General features: G+C 45.7%; 1 protein-coding gene and 2 long non-coding RNA genes across 13 annotated transcripts in view; 1 reads left to right on the top strand and 2 right to left on the bottom strand.

Annotated features, from left to right (window-relative positions):
* Positions 1–705: 705 nt before the first annotated feature.
* The window catches only part of LOC120400293, a 194,409-nt gene continuing 175,457 nt past the window's right edge, over positions 706–19,657 (top strand). For 9 of the 10 annotated variants that reach the window (XR_005595688.1, XM_039528743.1, XM_039528741.1 and 6 more), the window contains exon 1: positions 1,079–1,582. Coding sequence is in view for 8 of the 10 variants with exons in the window: in XM_039528743.1 (XP_039384677.1) it covers positions 1,235–1,582 (348 nt within the window). In the remaining 2 variants the exon portion in view is untranslated. Of the gene's footprint in view, positions 838–1,078; positions 1,583–19,657 lie in introns of those variants that run through there. The other variant, XR_005595690.1, reaches the window with a different exon arrangement.
* LOC120400296 lies at positions 1,297–2,393 on the bottom strand. Its single transcript, XR_005595693.1, has 2 exons — positions 2,158–2,393; positions 1,297–2,051 (listed from the first exon to the last, which is right to left on the bottom strand). It is a non-coding gene; the product is annotated as an uncharacterized LOC120400296 (long non-coding RNA).
* On the bottom strand, positions 13,517–19,205 carry LOC120400295. Of its 2 annotated transcripts, none has more exons than XR_005595691.1 (3): positions 19,065–19,205; positions 15,308–15,394; positions 13,517–14,214 (listed from the first exon to the last, which is right to left on the bottom strand). It is a non-coding gene; the product is annotated as an uncharacterized LOC120400295 (long non-coding RNA). The 2 variants fall into 2 exon arrangements; XR_005595692.1 differs by having other exon boundaries at positions 13,517–14,070.

The following is a 19,657-nucleotide window of genomic DNA, read 5'->3' as shown; positions in this document are numbered from 1 at the left end:
GGAAGAGAGGAAAAGTATAGTAAAAAAGGAGCAGCGAGTGAAAACTGGAGACTGAAGGAAAAAAATACATACACTAAAATATATATCCCTATTTAGGATACCCACTTTATTTCTATTACTGTACAGCCTATTAGCCTGATCTCAGTGGGGGGCCCCATTGTATTAGGCAATGTAGGTACACATAGTAAGGGACAGTCCCTGCCCCAAAGAATTTATTAGCTAAATAGATGGGACTCATAAAGGGTGTGAGGGAAAAACAGAGGGATAGAGAAGTGAAATGACTTGGTCAAGGTCTCACAGCAATCAGTGGCAAAGCCAAGACCAGTTTAGTGCCCTATCCACTCAGGCACTTTGCCTCTAGTTTGCAACTTTAGGGGTTTTTTTGTTTGATGAGTCCCCCTAGGCTAAAAAGAAACAAAATAAAAACCCAACAACTGGCTTCCTTTTGTTTTTTAATGAATTCACCCTTAAAAAAGCATGGAGTTAAATTTATATGGAATAAGCTTCTTTGAGTTTGAATTAGTTTGAAGAACACCCAAAATAGTTCAAAGGGTTTGCACTACTTCAAACTCCACCAGATTCACCCATCTGTAATTTAAACAGATGGCCCCTACCATGTTTGCAGGAGATATAAAAGCTCTATAGACACATAGGAATGGCATGCTAAAAGCAGAAGAAGTTAGATCTGGGGAAGTGGTGAGTGAATTCAGGGACAAGAAAGCAATTAATAAGATGGCTGGAAGAGTTCAACAGGGCAGTATGGAGGAGCTATAAGAGAAGCACGACAGAACAACATACAATTTGGTATCTCCCAAGTGTGGTGCTACAAACATGGTGGTAAGATCATAAAATGTAGATTTCTATAGATATAACTCAGTGTTACAAAACTAAAAGCTGTATTTCATGGGCTGGCTGGCCCTGGGAGACAAGCTACTCTCATGACTTAGCAGCTATCCCTCAGAGTTACTGATGAGCTGGCAAAATAAGGGCTTATTAGTCACTCCAGCTGGGTGTAATGGGGCCTACTTAGAAAGACTGACCCCAGCTGTGGGGGAGAAGTAGGGAATGCAGTACTGAAACAGAGCTGAGAACTCAGTAAAGGGAGGAATAAGGGGAGTTAATCAGGGGGAAGACACTGAGGAAGTCAGGCTGAGGCACTTACAAAGAGCAGAGTAGGCTCTGGAGGAGACTTGAGATAGACCCTAAAAGAAGCAGTGAGATCCTTAGAAGCAAAATGCTACAGCCTCTGGCTAAGGGAGGCTGTAGGGAATCCATTGGGGAAAGAAGTAAGATTAAAAAAAGCTCTGCCCAGGAGAAGGAGCCAGGAAGCAGAAGACTTCAGGAGACCCCGAGCAGCGCAGAGGAGCTATTAGTCTGGGCATTTGATTTGGACTTTAAATTGGATGTTTTGTTGTTTAATTTGGCTGGAGGGTTGAGCCACAGAAAACTCAGAGAGGGAAACTGGAGAACACCCTGCCTAGAACTGGCCATTGCAGCCAATGAAGTGGCTACCAGCAGGAAGCAGCATGAGAGGGGGAAGTCCCTTGCAACACCCCATCCGGGCACAAGGGATGCTTTAGAGGTATGTGTAGGTACAGCAATGATGGTTTCTGTTTAACTAGCAGAAATTATATGCACACTGGATACAAATGTACTTTTAAAATCCACACCACAGTTAAGAGATTGTGAATTTCTGTAGCACACTCTACATGTCTCTGTATGGGAGATTTGTGTATCTAATGCTGTAAATCCCTCTCCTATGCCCCACATGATGCTTGAGTCAGTCCAGTTTGCTGCTAACTGTCTGTAATCACAATCATGAGCAGTTTCCACCACCAGCATATGCAGATTCTTTGAGCTGCTGATGTAGTGTCAGTCTTCTCATTTCCCCTGACCTTTGGATTGTTGCTGCCTTGCATGGAATTGGCCTACTTGAGGCTCTTTCACAGGTGCAGTGCTGTCTTGGTGGAGAAAATAGGGCCTGCTTTAGGCTGAATGATAGGTGAAGATAGCTGGGCCCTCTTAGTTATAAGAGGTGGGACCGACTCCATCTGTTTAGGGGAGAATGCAGAAATCATTACAGCTTTGAGCATGTGTTAAGGGGGGGGGGGATTTTGAACTTCTTTGGTTCAATCAGCAGCTCTGCTGCTAACCTACCATGTAACACGTGGTGAGTCATGTCTCTTCACCACTCAGTTCACAATTCTGTAAACTGGTATAACAATATTTCCCTCTCTCCCAGGGATGCTGTCAGTCTTAATTATTTGAGATCCTCAGATGAAAGGTCCTAGAGAAATGTATAGTATTATACTGTCTCCCTGATACCAGTGGCAGTTTAATGTAGAGAATGCATTCAGAATATGCAGCAGAGAGCTATGCTGATGAGAAGGGTGGTATTGCCTTGAGTCAACTGCAATCTGTAACTTCCTTTTTGAGGCTTGAACTGGCTTATGGGGGAGTGTTAAAGATCCCAAATCTAATTCACTATTTTAATAGTGTTGGCACTTAGAGCATCACCTCTTTTCCTACTGTCAATGCCTTTTGCTTTAAAAAATGTATGTTTAGACTGCTTTTTTTTGTGAATCCAAAGATCTCAAAGCTTAGAAACTTTTTCTATGTACCCTGGGATCTGAAGAGCTACCTGAATGCCAGAGGGCAAGGGGCTTCCCCGTATCTAATAGTGAGCCTCAGCTGGCCTGACCAGCTGAGAGTATCCCACCTCACTGTTATAATCTGTATCTAAAAGGTGTCATGTAAAGTAGGATATGAGAACTGGTAACATAGTGGTGAATATTATTGTGTGGTGAAAGTATCATGGGTGTGTGATGGGGTGCTCACCCCAGAGAGGATTAGAAGCAGTTAAGGGGGGCAGGCTGCACCTGGAGGAGGACCCAGGGAGTAGGGGACTAACTGGAAGCAGGTTCACCTGTGCGGAAGCAGGTTCACCTGTGCAGGAACAGGCAGGGCCTGTATAAAGCCAGATGTCTGGTGGGAAAGACTGCAGGAAGGTGTCCCTCCCTGGAAAGAGGAGGGTGATAGTACTTCTAAGGAGGGTGGGGTAGGAAGAGTAGGAAGCAGTCCAGGGCCTTCCCTGGGCAGTGAGGGCTGGGAGAATAAAGCCTAGAATTTCAGAGGTGAAAGTCCCTGCACTGGAACCTGGAGTAGTGGGTGGGCAGGCCTGGGTTCTTCTACTGGTCTCTGAAGGAAGTTGCCCCATCAGGACAGCACAGAGAAGACTGCCTGGGACTGTTTGCATAGAAGGACTCTGAGTAACCCCAGAAGGGGAAAACACAAATAATGACTCGACTGGAGGGCTGAAGAGGTCATTGCAGTTCCTGGAGTGAGGCAGGTCTGCAGGATGAGGATGATGGAAGAGGCACCACCTGAAGGAGGTGCACTGACAGGCAGTGCACAATTCCCAGAATGACCAGCAGGAGGAGCCACTGTGGTGAGTGGATCCCGTGACAGGGTGATATATTGCCAGCACATTTGTAATTTTTCATATGTTGTTGATGTTTGGCAGGTAGGACTTAAGTCATCCCACCCTAGACAAAGGAAGGTGGTTCTGCCTGCTTGAATGTGTGCTCAATGTAAATTGAGCAAAGAGACAATTTACATAAAAGGATGGTTTTGTTAAACTGTCAGACTAGGAGGAGTGGAGATACCTTCTTGACTAGCCTGATGCGGGGGATAGATGGAGAGAAAACAGCGCCAAAAAAAAAAGTCAGCTCCCTGGTGGACACAGCAAACTGAGCAAGCAGGAGGGCTTCCTGACTCTGAAAACAAAGATGTTGGGGATACAAGTGCAGAGAGAGTGTATGAGAGAGTGCCATTTTGCATCCTTCACCTGATGAGAGAAATCAATAGCTTTGTGCTCTTTGGATCCTGGCTAGGAACTGGTTAGACATGCTGGAAGAATTGTGGTGAGAAAATTACTTAAAGCTTATTGTACAAGTTTGTTAGGCTAGATTTTAGTCATAGAAGCATATTTTTACGTTTGTAACCATTTCTAGCTCAATTCCTTCTACGTGGTATCACCTAAGACTAAGTTTAAAAACATAGAACAGATTTGTTTTGTTACACAACCATCTCGGGACAGTGTTTCAAACTGAAGAGTAAAATTGTCAGACAAACTAACAGACTGGTGCTGTGTACTGTCTCTTTAAAGGAGCAGAAACTTGATAAGGTTTTGTGAGAGTAGGAACTAAGCACTGCAAGGGAGACTCAGGACTGGAGGGACTGTTGGGTGTCCTCTTGCAAGGAGTAACCAGCCTGGTAGAAGCCAGGGTGAGGTCTGTGCTGTCAGCAGGCTGCTAGTATCAGGGCTTGGAGCCAAAATTGCACAGCACAGAAGATCCCAGGTTACAGGGCAGGTGTCATAGGTCTCACCCCCACTTAGAGCTGTTGGGTTCCAATGTGGGGACCTGCACTGGTTCCCCTCTAAACTAAAATCCTAGTTTAGATCTAGTAAAAGCTGCCACCACTCAATCAGGTATGTGGATTGAGACACAGTCCTTCCCCAAAATCCTAGGGGATTCCAAGAGCCCCAAATCCATGGAGTTCTTACACCCAGGAGAAATAAACCATTTCCCCCCTGCTTCCTCCCCGCTCCCTTTTCCTAGGAGAGACACCGGGATTTAACTACAGAGGGATACCTCCCCCTCCCCTTTCCCTGAGAATCCACCCAAAGAAAGATCAACCAAGTCCTTAATAGAAAAGAATTTATTAAAGAATAAAAAGAAAAGTCACTGTCTCTGAAACCAAATTGGAACAATACAGGGTCTAAACTTATCAATCTTTGGAGAGAATTCCCCCTTTCTCAGTAAAAGCAATATCAGCAAACAGGAATAAAGAATTTCCTTTAGCAAACACACAATTGCAAATATAGAAAGCAACTCAAAAGACTAATCCACCTTTCTAATTAATACTTACTATTAAATAGTAGAAACTACTCCAGGAGAACTTGGAGACATGACTGACCTCTCTTAGATCCAAAGAGAGCTCTAACAAAACACAGACAAAGGCTTCCCTCCACAGAGATTTGAAATTATGTTGTCTCTGATTGGTTCTCTGGTCAGGTGGTCATCAGGTACTGCATGTTAACCCTTTTCAGGTAAGAGAGACCTTAACTATCAGTTTATGACAGCAGGTTTTGCTGCTTTGGGGTTCACCCAGACCTGGAAAGGACTGCATCTCTGACCCATCCACAGTCACTTCTTGCAACAGTGCTGAAAATAAAACCAAGCACTAATACATTGCATCACTTTGCAAACCCCTTCTGCTCATGCCTACCTGCACTTGGGGGCATGCCCCCTAAGAGGGCTAGAAGTAGCAGGTGAGAGGGTTAAATAAGCTTCTTAAACAATTTCCATCCTGCTGCTACTTTATTTTAAAATCCCTGGATTATTCACCAGCAGGACATCTTATTTTATGAAGCTGTGGGGTTCCTCCCATCAACCAGGATATTTGTGGAAGGAGAATTATTCCCACATGATTACAATATTTGCTATTAAGTGTGAACTTCATATTTAATTGTAATAGCTAGCAAAATATAACTTAACAGCAAAGTATTCTGAACTTGTAACAAAGTGCCCCTTTTATTTGAGCAGCAATATGGATGCTGCCCAAGTGTATCCACATGGTTCCAATTAAGTGGAAGAATGTTTAATGTAAAACTCAACTTGATGAAAATGACTGAAGTTTCTGACAAACCAATAAATTAGTCTAGAAAGCTGCGTATATACAGTACAGTCAGAGGAGCAACACCCATTGGATCATCAATTTTGGTCAAGTCTTCCTGTTCGTTTATACTAAAATAATACTGTTGAAGGAATTCAGTTTCTCTGCAGCTGTAAACATAAAATAGCATGCTGAATGCAGACAAATGAGACTCAATTGATTTGCTTAGACACTTCACAATTTCCAGGCTGAAATTTTGAGAAACGTAAACTGTGTGTGAGGGGCGAGGAGAATGGTGGTTGGTTTGTTTGTTTGTTTGTTTTAAAGGAACAAAGTCAAAGCCCCACAAAAATCCACTTAGTAAACCTGAGCATTTATTGATTGAGATCTGGATGTATAATTCCATCTAACAGCCATTAGTGACACTGAATTTTCCAAAGAGAAGACTTCAAATTACCCAAGGTCCCTTTCTCTTGGTCAATCACTGTGTGTGTGTGTGAGTTTTTGTGTGTGTGTGTGAGATAAACTTGAAGTTTTTGTTTAGCTCCAGGAGTGTCAAGACACAATTGGCATCTTGGATATAGTGAGCTATATCTAAATTAGCTTCCATTACTTTAGGCTTTTCATTCAGCAGTTGAGACATATAATATAGCCATTTTAAAAGGGTCAAATTCTGAACTCAACCGAAATGAGCTAATTATCTATGGCTGTTGGTATATTTTACAGAGTAAAGCTGTGGGAAGCCACTATATGTTTTACATACTTTATTACACAAATATTTGACTTCTGAATGTTTGGGGAAGAACTTGTAAACATTGAATAAGGGGAGAATTTCAGATAAAAATCCAGAGTATGTTATCAGCGGAATCTGGCCTGATGTGTTCTAATCCATGTGATCATAATGAGATGGCATGTGTGTGTTGGAGCAATGAGCTAATTCATTTTTAATTACTAATACAGTTTACTTGGTCTTGGAGAACATTAGTATAGGATGTTCCCAATGCCTTGAAGATAAAACTAAGATCTAGATAGCTAAGTGCGGGGGAGTCTAGGGGGAAGGGGGAGGGAAACCTGAACAACTATTTAAAAAAAAAAAATTTGCACCACCTGATATCTACACTATAAACAGTGATTCATGGTGTATAAGTTCTAGTACATGAAGGAAGGCTAACAGTGACTGGGATCTGAAATATACTGTGCCTGACAGTATCAGAAACTAGGCATCTCAGGAGATGGACCACATGTCCCATCCATTATGGCACTTCCAGTTTTGCAGGAGGATTTGATACAGTGAGAAGTGTTGCCTGGGGCAAGACTGCAGGATTTGGCCCTTCATTATTGTTCTATATTTATATTTGTACTCACTGCTGTCCATCCTGTAGGAACCTAGAACTGTCTTCAAAGACATGGCTGCTCCTGCTCCCGCTCTCTTGAGCAGGCAGACCTTGCCTAAGGCTGGCATTTGAGAGTGGGAAATAGGTGGCTTTAAGAAAAGTTGCTGTTGGTGAAAAATGGTTTTCTCAAGTGCCCTACTGAGCTGGTACAGCTAACAGTGTTGCTACTTAGCATTCTTAGTGCTTTTTCCTCTTCAAGATACTTTATAAACATTAGTATTAATGTAGCATTCCCATTTTACAGATGGATAAGCTGAGACAGGGTGAGGTTAAGTGATTTGCTCAAGATCCCAGGAGTCCCTTTTAGACTGGGGAAGAACATAGGAGATCCTGATTCCCAGGGCTTTACTCAAATCATTCTTCTCTCGATCTCTCTGCTAGTCCTGAATCTGATCTTTGTGTCAGTTGCTGCAGGACTTGGGTATCTTCTTCATCTTAAAACCTCTAAGTGTATATATGGGTGATGCCATAAGCAGTAGAGAGGAATTCATTTGGTTGCCTACCTACCAACAGTAAAGGTGGGTATTTTAGTATCTCCATATTCCCTATCTTAGCTGGACTACTGCTGCAAACCAACACTATGACAGGAAGAAGGATAACTAATCCCATTAAGCTCAAAACCCTCTCTGGATCTTTGTCATGTGAACATATTGGCATAGACCCCTTCATTTCTCCTTGTGCTTGAGGTTTTGTGCTCACATGAACCCTGAAGTGCAAGTCATTTGTGATGAGAAACTCATTGGAATCCCCACTCCCCACTGATCCTTCTCCCTCCCTATCACCTTTGCTAGGATTGTTGTCTTTGGTGTCATTGAAAATGTGCAAGAGACCACTGGCTGGCCCGCCAACCAGCTCCTTTCATTCTGGGTTTTGAGCTGGCAAAGTGGGCCTATTCCCTGCAATCTTTCGTCTACGTGTTCCTCTCACTTTCCTGCTATAGTGGAATTGTGAAACTCTTCCCTTTCTGCTGCTGGTGCTACTACCAGCATGTACCTCGTCGTGCACCTAAGCTGTCCCTGAAAGCACCGTAGGTCAGATTTATTTTTTTAAAGGTTTTTAGGAGCCTGCAGATAGAACCTAGTGGGATTTTCAAAAGATGCCTAGGCACCTAACTCCCCTTGTCTAGGTGCCTGATTTCCCCCCCCCCCCCCTTGAAGTCACTTCTGACAATCCCACTAGGCACCTAGCTGCATTTTTAGGTGCCTACAGATCTTTTAAAAAATGGCTCTATGTGCTACAGGCAGTGCATACTTATCATGTTTGTTCCTTACAGGTAAGAAAATCTCCATAATACTGAATATTTTTTTTAAACTTTAAAAGTAGCATCACAAAGTAATTAAATGTGGGAAGGTTAATTTTATAAGCACTGTCATTAATGACAGATAAGCATGTTGCTGTTTGAGGGTTAAATTATGAAAGAGTAAGGCTTTTAAAGCAGGATAGATAAGGTTCAGAAAAGATAAGGTTCAGAAAGGCCATCTTGAAATTCTGCCTAGCACTTCAGGGAATATTACTTTCATACCTGTTACCTGGAGTCATCCTTGTAGGATGATACTGCATGGGACTGGAGAAGAGCAAAAGGCGATGGATTGGCAAACAGCAAATAAAATCCAGTTTACTGATTGTGTGGTGATTCTTTGGCCAGAGAGGAAGCACAACCTTGTGGTTATGGGACCAGACCTGCACTCGGAAGATGGGTTCAATTCCTGGCCTGGCCCAAGGGTCTAATTGATTGAGGCTTGCACTTTCAGAGTATTTTAAGGGGATTATGTGCTCAACTCCCATTGCATTCCAGCGGGATTTTGCTATCCAACTTTAGGCTCCTTTTGAAAAATCCACCCTTAATCTCTGTGCCTCTTCTCCCCTCACCCTTCCCCCGACTGCAATCTGTAAAACTGGGATGATGCTTCCTTTTGTCTTGTCTAGTTAAACTGTAAACTCTTGGGGCGGGGACTGTCTCTATGTGCATATACAGCACCTGACTCAATAGGGCCCTGATCTCAGATGGGGCATTTAGATGCTGCCCTAATATAAAAATGATTCATATAAATTACACTCTAATCCTGTTCAGAGTCTGTTCAGCTATTTCTATTCCTCTAAATGTGACTAGCACCTCTTTACTCAGGTATATTACATACAGTATATACTAAAGGCCCTCTTAAGTATTATTTCGTTTTACAACTCGGAAAGACAAAAGAGAAGCTGGCTAATGTACCTCCTTCCTCTATTCCTGACAAGATCTCCTTACACTTTGACTGACTGCAGCAAGCCAGGTTTCTCTCACCCTCACAAGGCCAATATATGAACAAATTTTCTAAAAGCAAGACTCTCTAAATATGTTTGCTAGAAATATTGAGCCACTTGGTTTTGTGACCAAAGCAAATCATTCACTTGAGGAGGACATGAAGGGCTTTGATTTCCTATATTGGGAAATCCAATCTGTCTAAAGCTTGAAAATATTCTCTAGAGGCTGACATTTGTGGGTCAGTTCAAAGTTACGCTTATCTTGTGCTCCCGTTGTCTGAGCATTCTCTTGATGTAACTGTTACAGTCAGCATTTAAGTTTCCATTTTTAGGCTCCAAATGTGAGGGGTGTTTTGTTTTTTTTAATTTGCCCTGATTTTTCCTCCCTTCCCTCCCCCCCCATCCCCCCAAGTAACTTTACCAATTCAAAATTCTTCAGGTCACTGTTCTGGTAACAGAAATATATTAAAAATCAGCAATGATTTAGAGGAAATGTACATCTGGGCATACTGTTCAGTATTCTCAGCATCTTAATAGCTCAGACTATAAACCTAGAATGCTCAGGATTAATCCCTATAGGATATTACAGTTTGTACTGAGCTCCTGCAGTATTGTTTTCAACAGAACCATCACTTGGCCCTCTTCCATTTCTAGGTCAGACAAATCAAGCAATATGGTATTCCCTGAAGCCACTATTAGAAGACAATACATTGGGAGAATATACCATATTTGCACTTTCTGTGGTTGAAATATCAATGTTCCATTTACATAACCTGCGACTAGACCCTGAAAATGTAGTTGAGCTGAGATTTTTTTTCTTTTGTGCTTTAACAATATTTTGACCAGATTCTGTGTAACACTTTAACCTCTGTCCGTTTGCATAGTCATGGTGTAAGGGAAGAGGCTTTCTAATAAGAGACAAGTTAAAGGTCTAAACTCAGATCCCATATGTGGCATTGCAGTACCTTGCTACTAGATCCCTATACATTAGGCTGGTCCTTTCAGTGTGGATAGCAGGTGGGAATTAATACATTTGGGAGCTATTTTTTTAAACTTCCTTTGTGTCTCCTCCATTGTGGCTACTGGTCAACTCCTGGGACATCAAGCCAATGGCAGTATGGCTGCTGCAGTGAGGGCAGAAATTATCCACTGAGCTTGGGGTTCTTTCTGCAATGCTGTGACATGTACAAGGTTGAAACTTTTGCCTCCTGTGAATTTCCCCAGTGCTCCCTGCAGCACTGATACTGCTATCGACTTGGTGCCCCAGTGGTTGTCCATTGTTTTACTTTATACAAAGGCTAATATTACAGCTTTGACACTTTTCACATGCAATGTTTTTAGTTGGAAAATGGCTGCTTTAAAAACTGAAAGTTTTCTTCATATTAAATTGCTGAAATCTTCTGCAACTTCTCTAAAACTTAATTTAATTTCAATGTTACTGAAACGTTAAAATCACCTTTTTGGCAAGGAAACATGAGATTTCAGTAAGCAAATTTCAGTAACTTTGATTTTAAAATTGTAATAAAAAACAAACATGGAAGCTCTCCCACACAAACCCAGGTCCATTTTGAACCCTGTGCAATGGAAACTCCTTTTGAAATCTGTATGCATCTTCCAACCACATTTAGGTAATGGCTTTGTGGAATACTGCTGGCTTATTTTTAAACCATGCTCCCTGATTTAAGTGTGGGGCATATGACTTGTTCCATGCTTAACAGCTGCACAAAGGAGAGAGGCTGGGCAAAATTTCCCAGTGTGTAACAGACCATTCTAACATCTGAGACCTAAACAAGGTGATGACAGACTATTTACACACTTACAAGTCAGGAGAAAGGGATGCAGCTATTTTTTCCCCCATTCCCCTCACCAAAAGGAAGTGGTTTAGCTTTTCATCTTTATGAATGGTTTTTTTTTTTTAATGCTTATTCCCTCACCCCTTATTAGAAAACACATCTAACTTTCTTTGGTATCACACATTAGATCAACTTCTTGCACTGGAATGAGACAAATTTATCAACACCCTCTTGTTTCAAAAATTTGCTTTGTTTCTTTAAGTGGTAAACTTAAACACACATACAAGGAAATACTACTTCACAAGGTAAAATGCACCCCCCTCTCCCATGCAGAAAACAAGACAAAGCCTTTACACCAATTTAGCCCTATCCTGGCGATTCAGATTGTAGACTTTGAGATGTGTTGCTCATATCTATTCCATTGTAGGTGTGTGTGCTCACCACATGCACTGGTGCCGGAAGTATTTTCCCTCAGGGGTACATAGGGGCCAGCTCTGGAGCCCTTTGGAGTGGTGCCTATATGGTGTGGTATAAGGGGTGCCGCTGGCTCCCCCCCCACCCTCAGTTCCTTCTTACCGTCAGTGGTGGTGCTGGAGCATCCTCTTGATGGCTTCTTATACTCAATCTGTTGATCCAAACTCTTCTCTGTACATACACATCTACCCCGATATAACACTGTCCTTGGGAGCCAAAAAATCTTACTGCGTTATAGGTGAAACCGCGTTACATTGAACTTGCTTTGATCCGCCAGAGTGCACAGCCCTGCCAGGCTTCAAACCCTGTGACTGCTGTAAAAAAAACAATGCCCATCAGCAAACCCCATAGTAGCTGTCTGAGGGGCGAGACCCATATCAGCAACAAGTGTTGTATCTGTAAGGGTTTCAAACCTCTGACTAAAAAGGAGCGGGATATATATCTCTGGCGTTCCTTATAGAATCAGTGCTAGCATCAGCACCAGAGCTGTCCAGGTCAGACTCTGCTCCCAGCACCACGGCATTGGTGTGGAGCACTCCACCGGTGCCATCTTTGAACTGGCACCGATTCCCATCCTTGACATTGTCCTCTCCTGGCCTCTTTGCCTCCTGGCCAATCTCCTACATCCTGTCAAGGGAAGGAGAGAGCTGGAGAGAAGCTAAGACCCAAGAAGGGCAGCTCCTCACCTTCAAGCAGGAGTCGGGCCCTGGCTCAGGTCGAGAGGATTAGTCCACCCAGTGATGCTTCTGGCACCTGGACATGCTATCACACCAGAGGCCATGCAGCCAGCACAGGACATCCTACTGTTGCTGCCCACACTGGCCATGGCAGTGCCCTGTTCTAAGGGCAAACCTGCCTTGGGACCTTTTTCAACAGTCCCCATCAGTGCAGCACCGCTCCCCACCTCAGGGAGTGTCCCACCAGCACTTGCCCACATAGAGCTACCAGGCCTCGGACAGGGGGAGGCCAGCCCAAAGGAGCCCCCACTAGATTCAGGGTACCACTCACTGGCCTTGAGACGCAGATCACTGGTGACTTGACGCAGACCCATGGAGATGCGCCCATCCCTGCAGCCCTGATGTCAGGATCAACCTAGCTGCTGCCCTAGTGTCTGGTACCATTCTGGGGACCCAAGCCGACAGTCCTGAGAGCCTCGCTACCCGTTGCTGGTGCACCGGTATGGTTCGCCACAGTCTGGCCAACATTCCCCATATCAGCGGCTGACTTGCTCCTGCTCGACAGACTAACACCGCTCAACCAGCATAAGGCATTGCTTGCTGGGCCACTGTCACCGAGCGCCATCGGACTCCTGGAGTTTGACACGGGGAGTCGTTGCACTCTGAAGGATCCCCGTCACAGTGTCAGGATTGGCACTATCATGACTGATAGGATCACTCAGCACCATCCTGGTCTCCTGGATGTGATCACTCCTCTTTGGACTCCGGTACTGATCAGGAGTCCCTGCCAGTGGGCCAAGGTCCTGCACCAGGTTTGCCCACTCTACCAATGGCACCGCCCATCATGTCATGGCTTTCGGGCCTGTGGCTTGCCCCACGTACCCTTGGAATCCCTGAGGGTTTCTGCAGCCTTTGCAAGGGCTTAGGTCAGCTTTGGATAAACTGGCAGCCATGGTCTCCCACCCACCCCAGATGAGGCGGTTACTGGTGAAAAGACCCCTCAGATTCACTGAGTTCCCATGAAGGGACCAACTGATCAGCCATAAGAGGCGGCAGATCCTCCGCTTCCGCCTCCTCCTCCTCCTCCTCACCTGATGAGGTGATCACAGGACCCCTCATCCAGTCCCACAGGATGATGCTAAGGTCCATCAGGAGCTGCTAAAGAGGGTCATCTCAAACTTGGAGCTTCACACTGAGGAGCTGGAGGAACGCTTGGACTCCCTATTCAATGTCCTCAGCTCAGCAGCACCTGCCAGGGTGGTGTTGCCCTTGCACAAGGAGGTGGCAAAGATCACAATCCTTGTGACAGATGCCCTTGTCACTGTCCCCATCTATGTGCCCACTAAAGATCATGAATACCTTTACACATACCCTACCCCGAGCTCCCTGGTGGTGTTGGCCATTAATATATGGGAAAGCAAGGCCAACAAGGTGCAACCCCAAAAACCAAAGACTCAGAGGTTCGATTTTATTTGGAAGAAAAACTTATTTGTCCTCAAGACTTCAATTGCGAGTGGTCAACTACCAGGCCCTGCTTGGCCACTACGACTTTAATATGTGGCAATCCATGGCCAAGTTCGAGGATTTGCTGCCTGAGGACCCCAAGAAGGAGTTCCGTGGGATCCTTAAAAAGGGCGAAGCAGTAGCCAGAGCAGCCCTCCAGGCGGCCTCAGATGCAGCAGACTCCGCAGCCAGAACCATGACCTCCACTGTCTCTGAGCAGGGCATCCTGGCTGCATTCATCTGGTCTATCAATGGAGATCCAACAGTCAATACAGGATCTTCCGTTTGGCATCCAGGCTCTGTTTGCTGAACAGACACACAACTGCACAGGCTAAAGGACTCACAGGAGACACTGCGGACCCTGGGCCTCTACAGCCTGAGCCCAGCCAGAAAGTGGTTTAAGATGCAAAAGGCGTAAGGCTCTGGGAGCCAACCCAGGTCAGAGTCTGCCTGTAAAAAGGGCAGAGGTTACAGACACTGGCAAGGTCATCAGCGAGCACCCTCTGCTCAGTCAAGCTCCACCAACAGGGTGGCAAGTGTGCATGACCTACCAGCCTGTATCCCAGATCCTGCTTCCCCACGTTTCTCCAACTGCCTGTCCCCTTTCCAGGCCTCTCGCTACCTTTTTGGACCACTGGGTCCTCAACACCATGATGCAGGGTTATATCCTCCAGTTTTTCTCTTTCTCTCCCCTTTTCCCCGCTTCCCTATCCCTGTTCAGGGACCCTTATCATGAGAACCTGCTCATGCAGGAGGCCTTCTGCAAGTTGGGGCTGTGGAAGAAGTCCCTTCAGGAGTACAGGGGCAAGGGATTTTATTTCTGGTACACTTTTTTTTTTTTTATTCCCCAAAGCCGAAGGGGGTCTGAGAACCATCCTGGACCTGCGAGATCTCAACAAATATCTCAAGAAGTTGAAGTACCACATGGTCTCCCTGGCCTCCTCCATTCCCTCCCTGAATCAGGGAGACTGGTACACTCAGGGCCGGCTCCAAACCCCAGCGCACCAAGTGTGCGCTTGGGGCGGCATTTTGCCGGCAGGGCGGCAGCCGGCTCCGGCGGACCTTCCGCAGTCATGCCTGCGGGAGGCCCACCGGAGGCACGGGACCAGTGGACCTCCTGCAGGCATGCCTGCGGAGGGTTCGCTGGTCCTGCGGCTCGGGTGGACCTCCCGCAGGCGTGCCAGCGGATGCTCCACCAGAGCCGCGGGACCAGCGGAACCTCCGCAGGCATGTCTGCCAGAGGTCCCCCGGAGGCGCGGGACCGGCGACCGCCAGAGCACGCCCCGTGGTGCGCCAACCTGCTAGGGGCGGCTCTAGGAATCCTGCCGCCCCAGAGTACACTGCCCTCAATTTGAAAGACTTGTACTTCCATGTACCAATATTCCAAGGACACAGCCAATTCCTGTGTTTCATGGTGGGTCCTGCTCATTACCAGTTTGCTATGCTGCCCTTTGGTGTGGCTACAGCCCCCAAGGTGTTTACCAAATGCATGACGGTGGTAGCTGCTTCCCTCAGGCATCAGGGTATCCAGGTTTACTCATACCTCAATAACTAGCTCATCAAGAGCCACTCCAGGTCTCAAGTCCAGCATGACGTTTCAATACTGCAGGTGATGGGCCATGCCCTGGGTCTGTTGCTAAATGAGGAAAAATCAAAGTTAGTTCTGGTACAAAGAATAGAATTCATCGGAGCAGTCAGACTCCAACCATGCCAGGGCATTTCTGCTGTGGGACAGGTTCAAGATAATCATGGGAGATTTTAACTTCCCAGATATAGACTGGAGGACAAGTGCTAGTAATAATAAAATAATAATAGGGCTCAGATTTTCCTAGATGCGATAGCTGATGGATTCCTTCACCAAGTAGTTGCTGAACCAACAAGAGGGATGCCATTTTAGATTTGGTTTTGGTGAGTAGTGAGGACCTCATAGAAGAAATGATTGTAGGGGACAACCTTGGTTCGAGTGATAATGAGCTAATTCCATTTAAACTAAATGGAAGGATACACAAAAATAGATCTGTGACTAGGATTTTCTTTTATTTCAAAAGGGCTAACCTTAAAGAATTAAGGAAATTAGTTAGAGAAGTGGATTGGACTGAAGGATCTGTGGGGATCTAAAGGCGGAGGAGACCTGGAATTACTTAAAGGCAAAGTTGCCGACCACATCACATTCTGAGGTTCCAGAGAGCCCGCAACCTGGCTGCAAGCTCACGAAATCTGTGAAACTGGAAATGAGACAAGGCGTCTGCTATGCCGTTATCTATGCCTGGCACGTGTTTGGAACAAAAACAGATGTTGAAGGTTAAACATTGTAGAACAAACACCCTTGCCAACTTCATAACTGTGTGCGATCTGGAAGTGTGGTGATTGATAACCTGTACCACTGCCACTGTCTGTTGCACCAGACTCTCACCCTTATATTAGCCAGCTCTGATCCCCCAAATGACCACTGCAACTAAAATGGGGAAGAATTCCAAGAAGGTCATGTTATGCACAACCCCGTTTTGTGTCCAGGTGGTGGATCATTTTGTGCACATCATTTGCCTTGATAAAACACCCCAAAACCTGCACCCCCTGCTGCACGAGTGGACTTTTAATCCTCTTTGTAATCATTGCTCTCTCCACAATGATGCCCTCTTAAGTTGACTCAGAAAACTTTTCCACACCCTCAAGTGTTCCTTTATATGTCTAGTGACTGGTATGTAATGGTGTGGCCTGGCTATGCCAGCCATTGCTGCTGCCTGCCAGGCACAAAACAGGGCAACAACTCTGCAAGCAAAGTTCAGGTGCCCCAGAATAGGTTGCAGTTCTTGGAGTCTAGGGTTTTTTTGTGTGTGTGTTTTTTAAGCCCCCAGTGCTCTCTGGAGCAACCCTGATAGCTCCTGAAGTTTAGCCTGAGGGAGCTGAGATATACGCTCCCTGGTGTTCAGCTGAATACCCAGGTAGGTCAATATAGTGGAAGGGCCTTATGTTTTCTCCTCTACTAGGGATTCCCCCAACTATTTAGCTAGTGTCTGAAATGTCTATCACTGAACAACAACAAAAAAAAATTATGCAAATAATGCACTACTTGGTTTAGTCCCACTGACTGCACCACAGCAACATTGTACTGAATTTCTGAAAAGTTGCACAGGATACTGAACAGCCCATGGGCATAGCCTTGTCAAAATATAATTGCCGGCAGTAATCATCTCGCAAACATGCCTGTATCTACAGGGGTTGCAAAAACAACCATCATCATTAAATGCCCAGTAAATACTATAACCTATCTGGGGCCACTCCTGAGCTTGTTGCGGTATGAACAAACCCCTGGTGCCCTTGGTGTCATCCAGTGCAACCATAGTGTGTGATGCCACCTTATCCCAGTTTGTGTTGCTGCCCTTAACTGAAACAGCTAATTATAATTAAGCCAGGACATGCCCCCAAATAGTGTGTGCCTGTCTAATTATATTTGTATACTTAACCAAGGCAGGGCTCCTCTCTGGGTAGGCCTGTACTATAATACCCGCATAGATGAAGAAGGCAGCCTCCCAATTTTCTCATGTTCTAGGCACCCTTGGCCTCTTGGGTAGTTCACTATTTTTGCTTGCCTTGCCCATGTTTACTGTCTGTCAACACCTCCCTGTGCACTAGGCATAATGTATCCATGTAATCACCTCTCAGGATTTTATATTTAGTTGTACTGAGTAGGTGAACTCCCATCGCGTCAGCCACCCCGGCATAACTGTACTCAGGACTACATGGAGGGAGTTCCGCAGAGTCCTGCTCCCCCACAGACTCCCCAGGAGTTTCCTCCACCCATGCCCCCAACCTCTGTGTGGTTTAGATCACACTCACTCCTGTGATCAGCATTACTGCCATCTCTTGTGTTCATTGGAAGAGAACATCCTAGTTATGGGTGACCTTGTGCCCTTTGGAAGCGCTGTGATGCTGTGGGGGAAAAAACCTCAAACAACTTCACTGACTGTTTGCTGCATAGCTCTGCTGACTACCCCATTAATCCACACAACCTGCCTACCTGCATGCGTGGATGCTTCCCTTGAGTCATTTCCCTTCTTCAGTTCAAGAGGCTGCCCTGGGTTATGCCTTGAATTATTAAACACACCATGCTGGGCATTAGCAGCCCCCATACTTGTGAGCCCCTCTTGCCCCTGCTGCAATACTGTCTGCCTTGGGTCCCTTTTCAGCCCTTGGTCTCCACTAGGACTGCCCTGCCTCTGCTTGTTCCTTTTCCAGCAAAGGTACAGGCACCTGAGCAGCAACCTGAAAGAACTGCAGCCTCATACATCCACTTGCAGCATAGCTAGTACAGTAATCCCTTACTTAACATTGTAGATATGTTCCTGAAAAATGCAACTTTAAGTGAAACAATGTTAAATGAATCCAATTTTCCTATACATTTAAATGTAAATGCAGGGGGTTAGGTTCCAAGGATATGGGGGGGGGGGCAGACAAAAAGCATTCTATACTGTAAGCTTCCACCCCACCCCACCCCACCCCGGCTTACCCCACACAGGCACAGCCCACTGCAGGCAAGGACACTAGGAAGCACCTTTGCAGCAGCAGCAGCTTCCTAGGAGAACAGACTTGGACTTTGCCAGGAGTGCTCCAGGCCTGCCTCTTTCCTACCCCCACTCCACCTCCTCTCTGGAGCACACCACATCCCTCCCCCCCGAAAGTCCTAAGCACTGCCAAACAGCTGTTTGGTGGCTTAGGACTTTCTGGGAAGGTGGGGGAGGACCGGAGAACCCCTGCATCTCCACTCCTCCCCCACCCTCCCAGAAAATCCTAAGCACCCCTAAACAGCTGTTTGGCAGTGGGGGAAGCACTGGGAGGGAGCGGGAGGAGGCGGAGAAGTGGAACTTGTGCAATGCTCCCTTGTAAAGTTGCTGCTCTGCCACAGAATCTTACAAGCAGGCAGCCAAACAAAGTTATAAGGGAGCATTGCACAACTTTAAACAAGCACATTCCCTAGTTGAGCAGGGACTTAACATTGTTTCAGTGTTAAGCAGGATGATGATAAAAGAGGAGTTACTGTACATGAAACAGTTAAATTCCCTTGCCTCCCTCCCCTACTCTCCCCCAATGCACGTTGATTGTTTCAGATGCTGACTATGACTAGCATTGCTTGCAAATTCACCCTCCCAATTGCAGCTTCCAGCCTGCCTGTGGGTGGAAGTACCTGGGGCAGAGGAAGGCTAGTTCTCTTTCTTTCTGCTGTCCCCTTTTCTGTGTAATTTGCCTCTGCCTGCCCTTCCCTGTCTCTGGAGCGTAACAGCCCCCTGTTTTCCCAAGCTCACCCTTCTCCATGCCCCTGGAGCCATGCTGCTTCCCAATCCTATTTTCTGCTTTTCTGGAGCCATGCTGCTTCACATACTGGCTTCCATGTGGTCCTGCAGCAAGCCATGTGTGGGAACCTCTGTGCCAGCTGCCCAGCCTGTTCCGAGTGATGAGGGGAGAGGCCAGGCCCAGGCTGACCTTTTTTAAATCCCTCATTCCTAGGTGGTGAGTCATCCACCACGCTGATTGCTCTTCCAGAAGTTTTATGTCTCCCCTCCTCCCCCAGGCCAGAAAGCATTGCCTTCTTTCCCCGGCCAGCCAGCCAAACTCCTCCCTGCTTAAAGTGCAGGGCAGTGAATTTGTCAGAGTATTCAAGTGCATGCTTTACTAGAAGTTAATAGATTCTGCTGAATCAGAACCCTCAGGCAGTGTTAGTTGTAATTAGGCTTGACAGAATGACTTTATTTAAAAAAAATGAATGGATAATATTGTTTTTAAGCATCTTTTATTTTTATCAACTCTAAATGTTCACAGTTGAGGAAATTGGTGGGGTGGGTAGACAATTAAGGTGAGGGTAGATGTCAAGATTCAAAATTAACTTTATAACCATTCA

The sequence above is a fragment of the Mauremys reevesii genome, linkage group 3 (genome assembly GCF_016161935.1).
Source record: "Mauremys reevesii isolate NIE-2019 linkage group 3, ASM1616193v1, whole genome shotgun sequence".
Lineage (NCBI taxonomy): Eukaryota > Metazoa > Chordata > Testudines > Geoemydidae > Mauremys > Mauremys reevesii.
The sequence above is the reverse complement of the archived record's forward strand: the minus strand, read 5'-3'. Positions and strand labels throughout refer to the sequence as shown.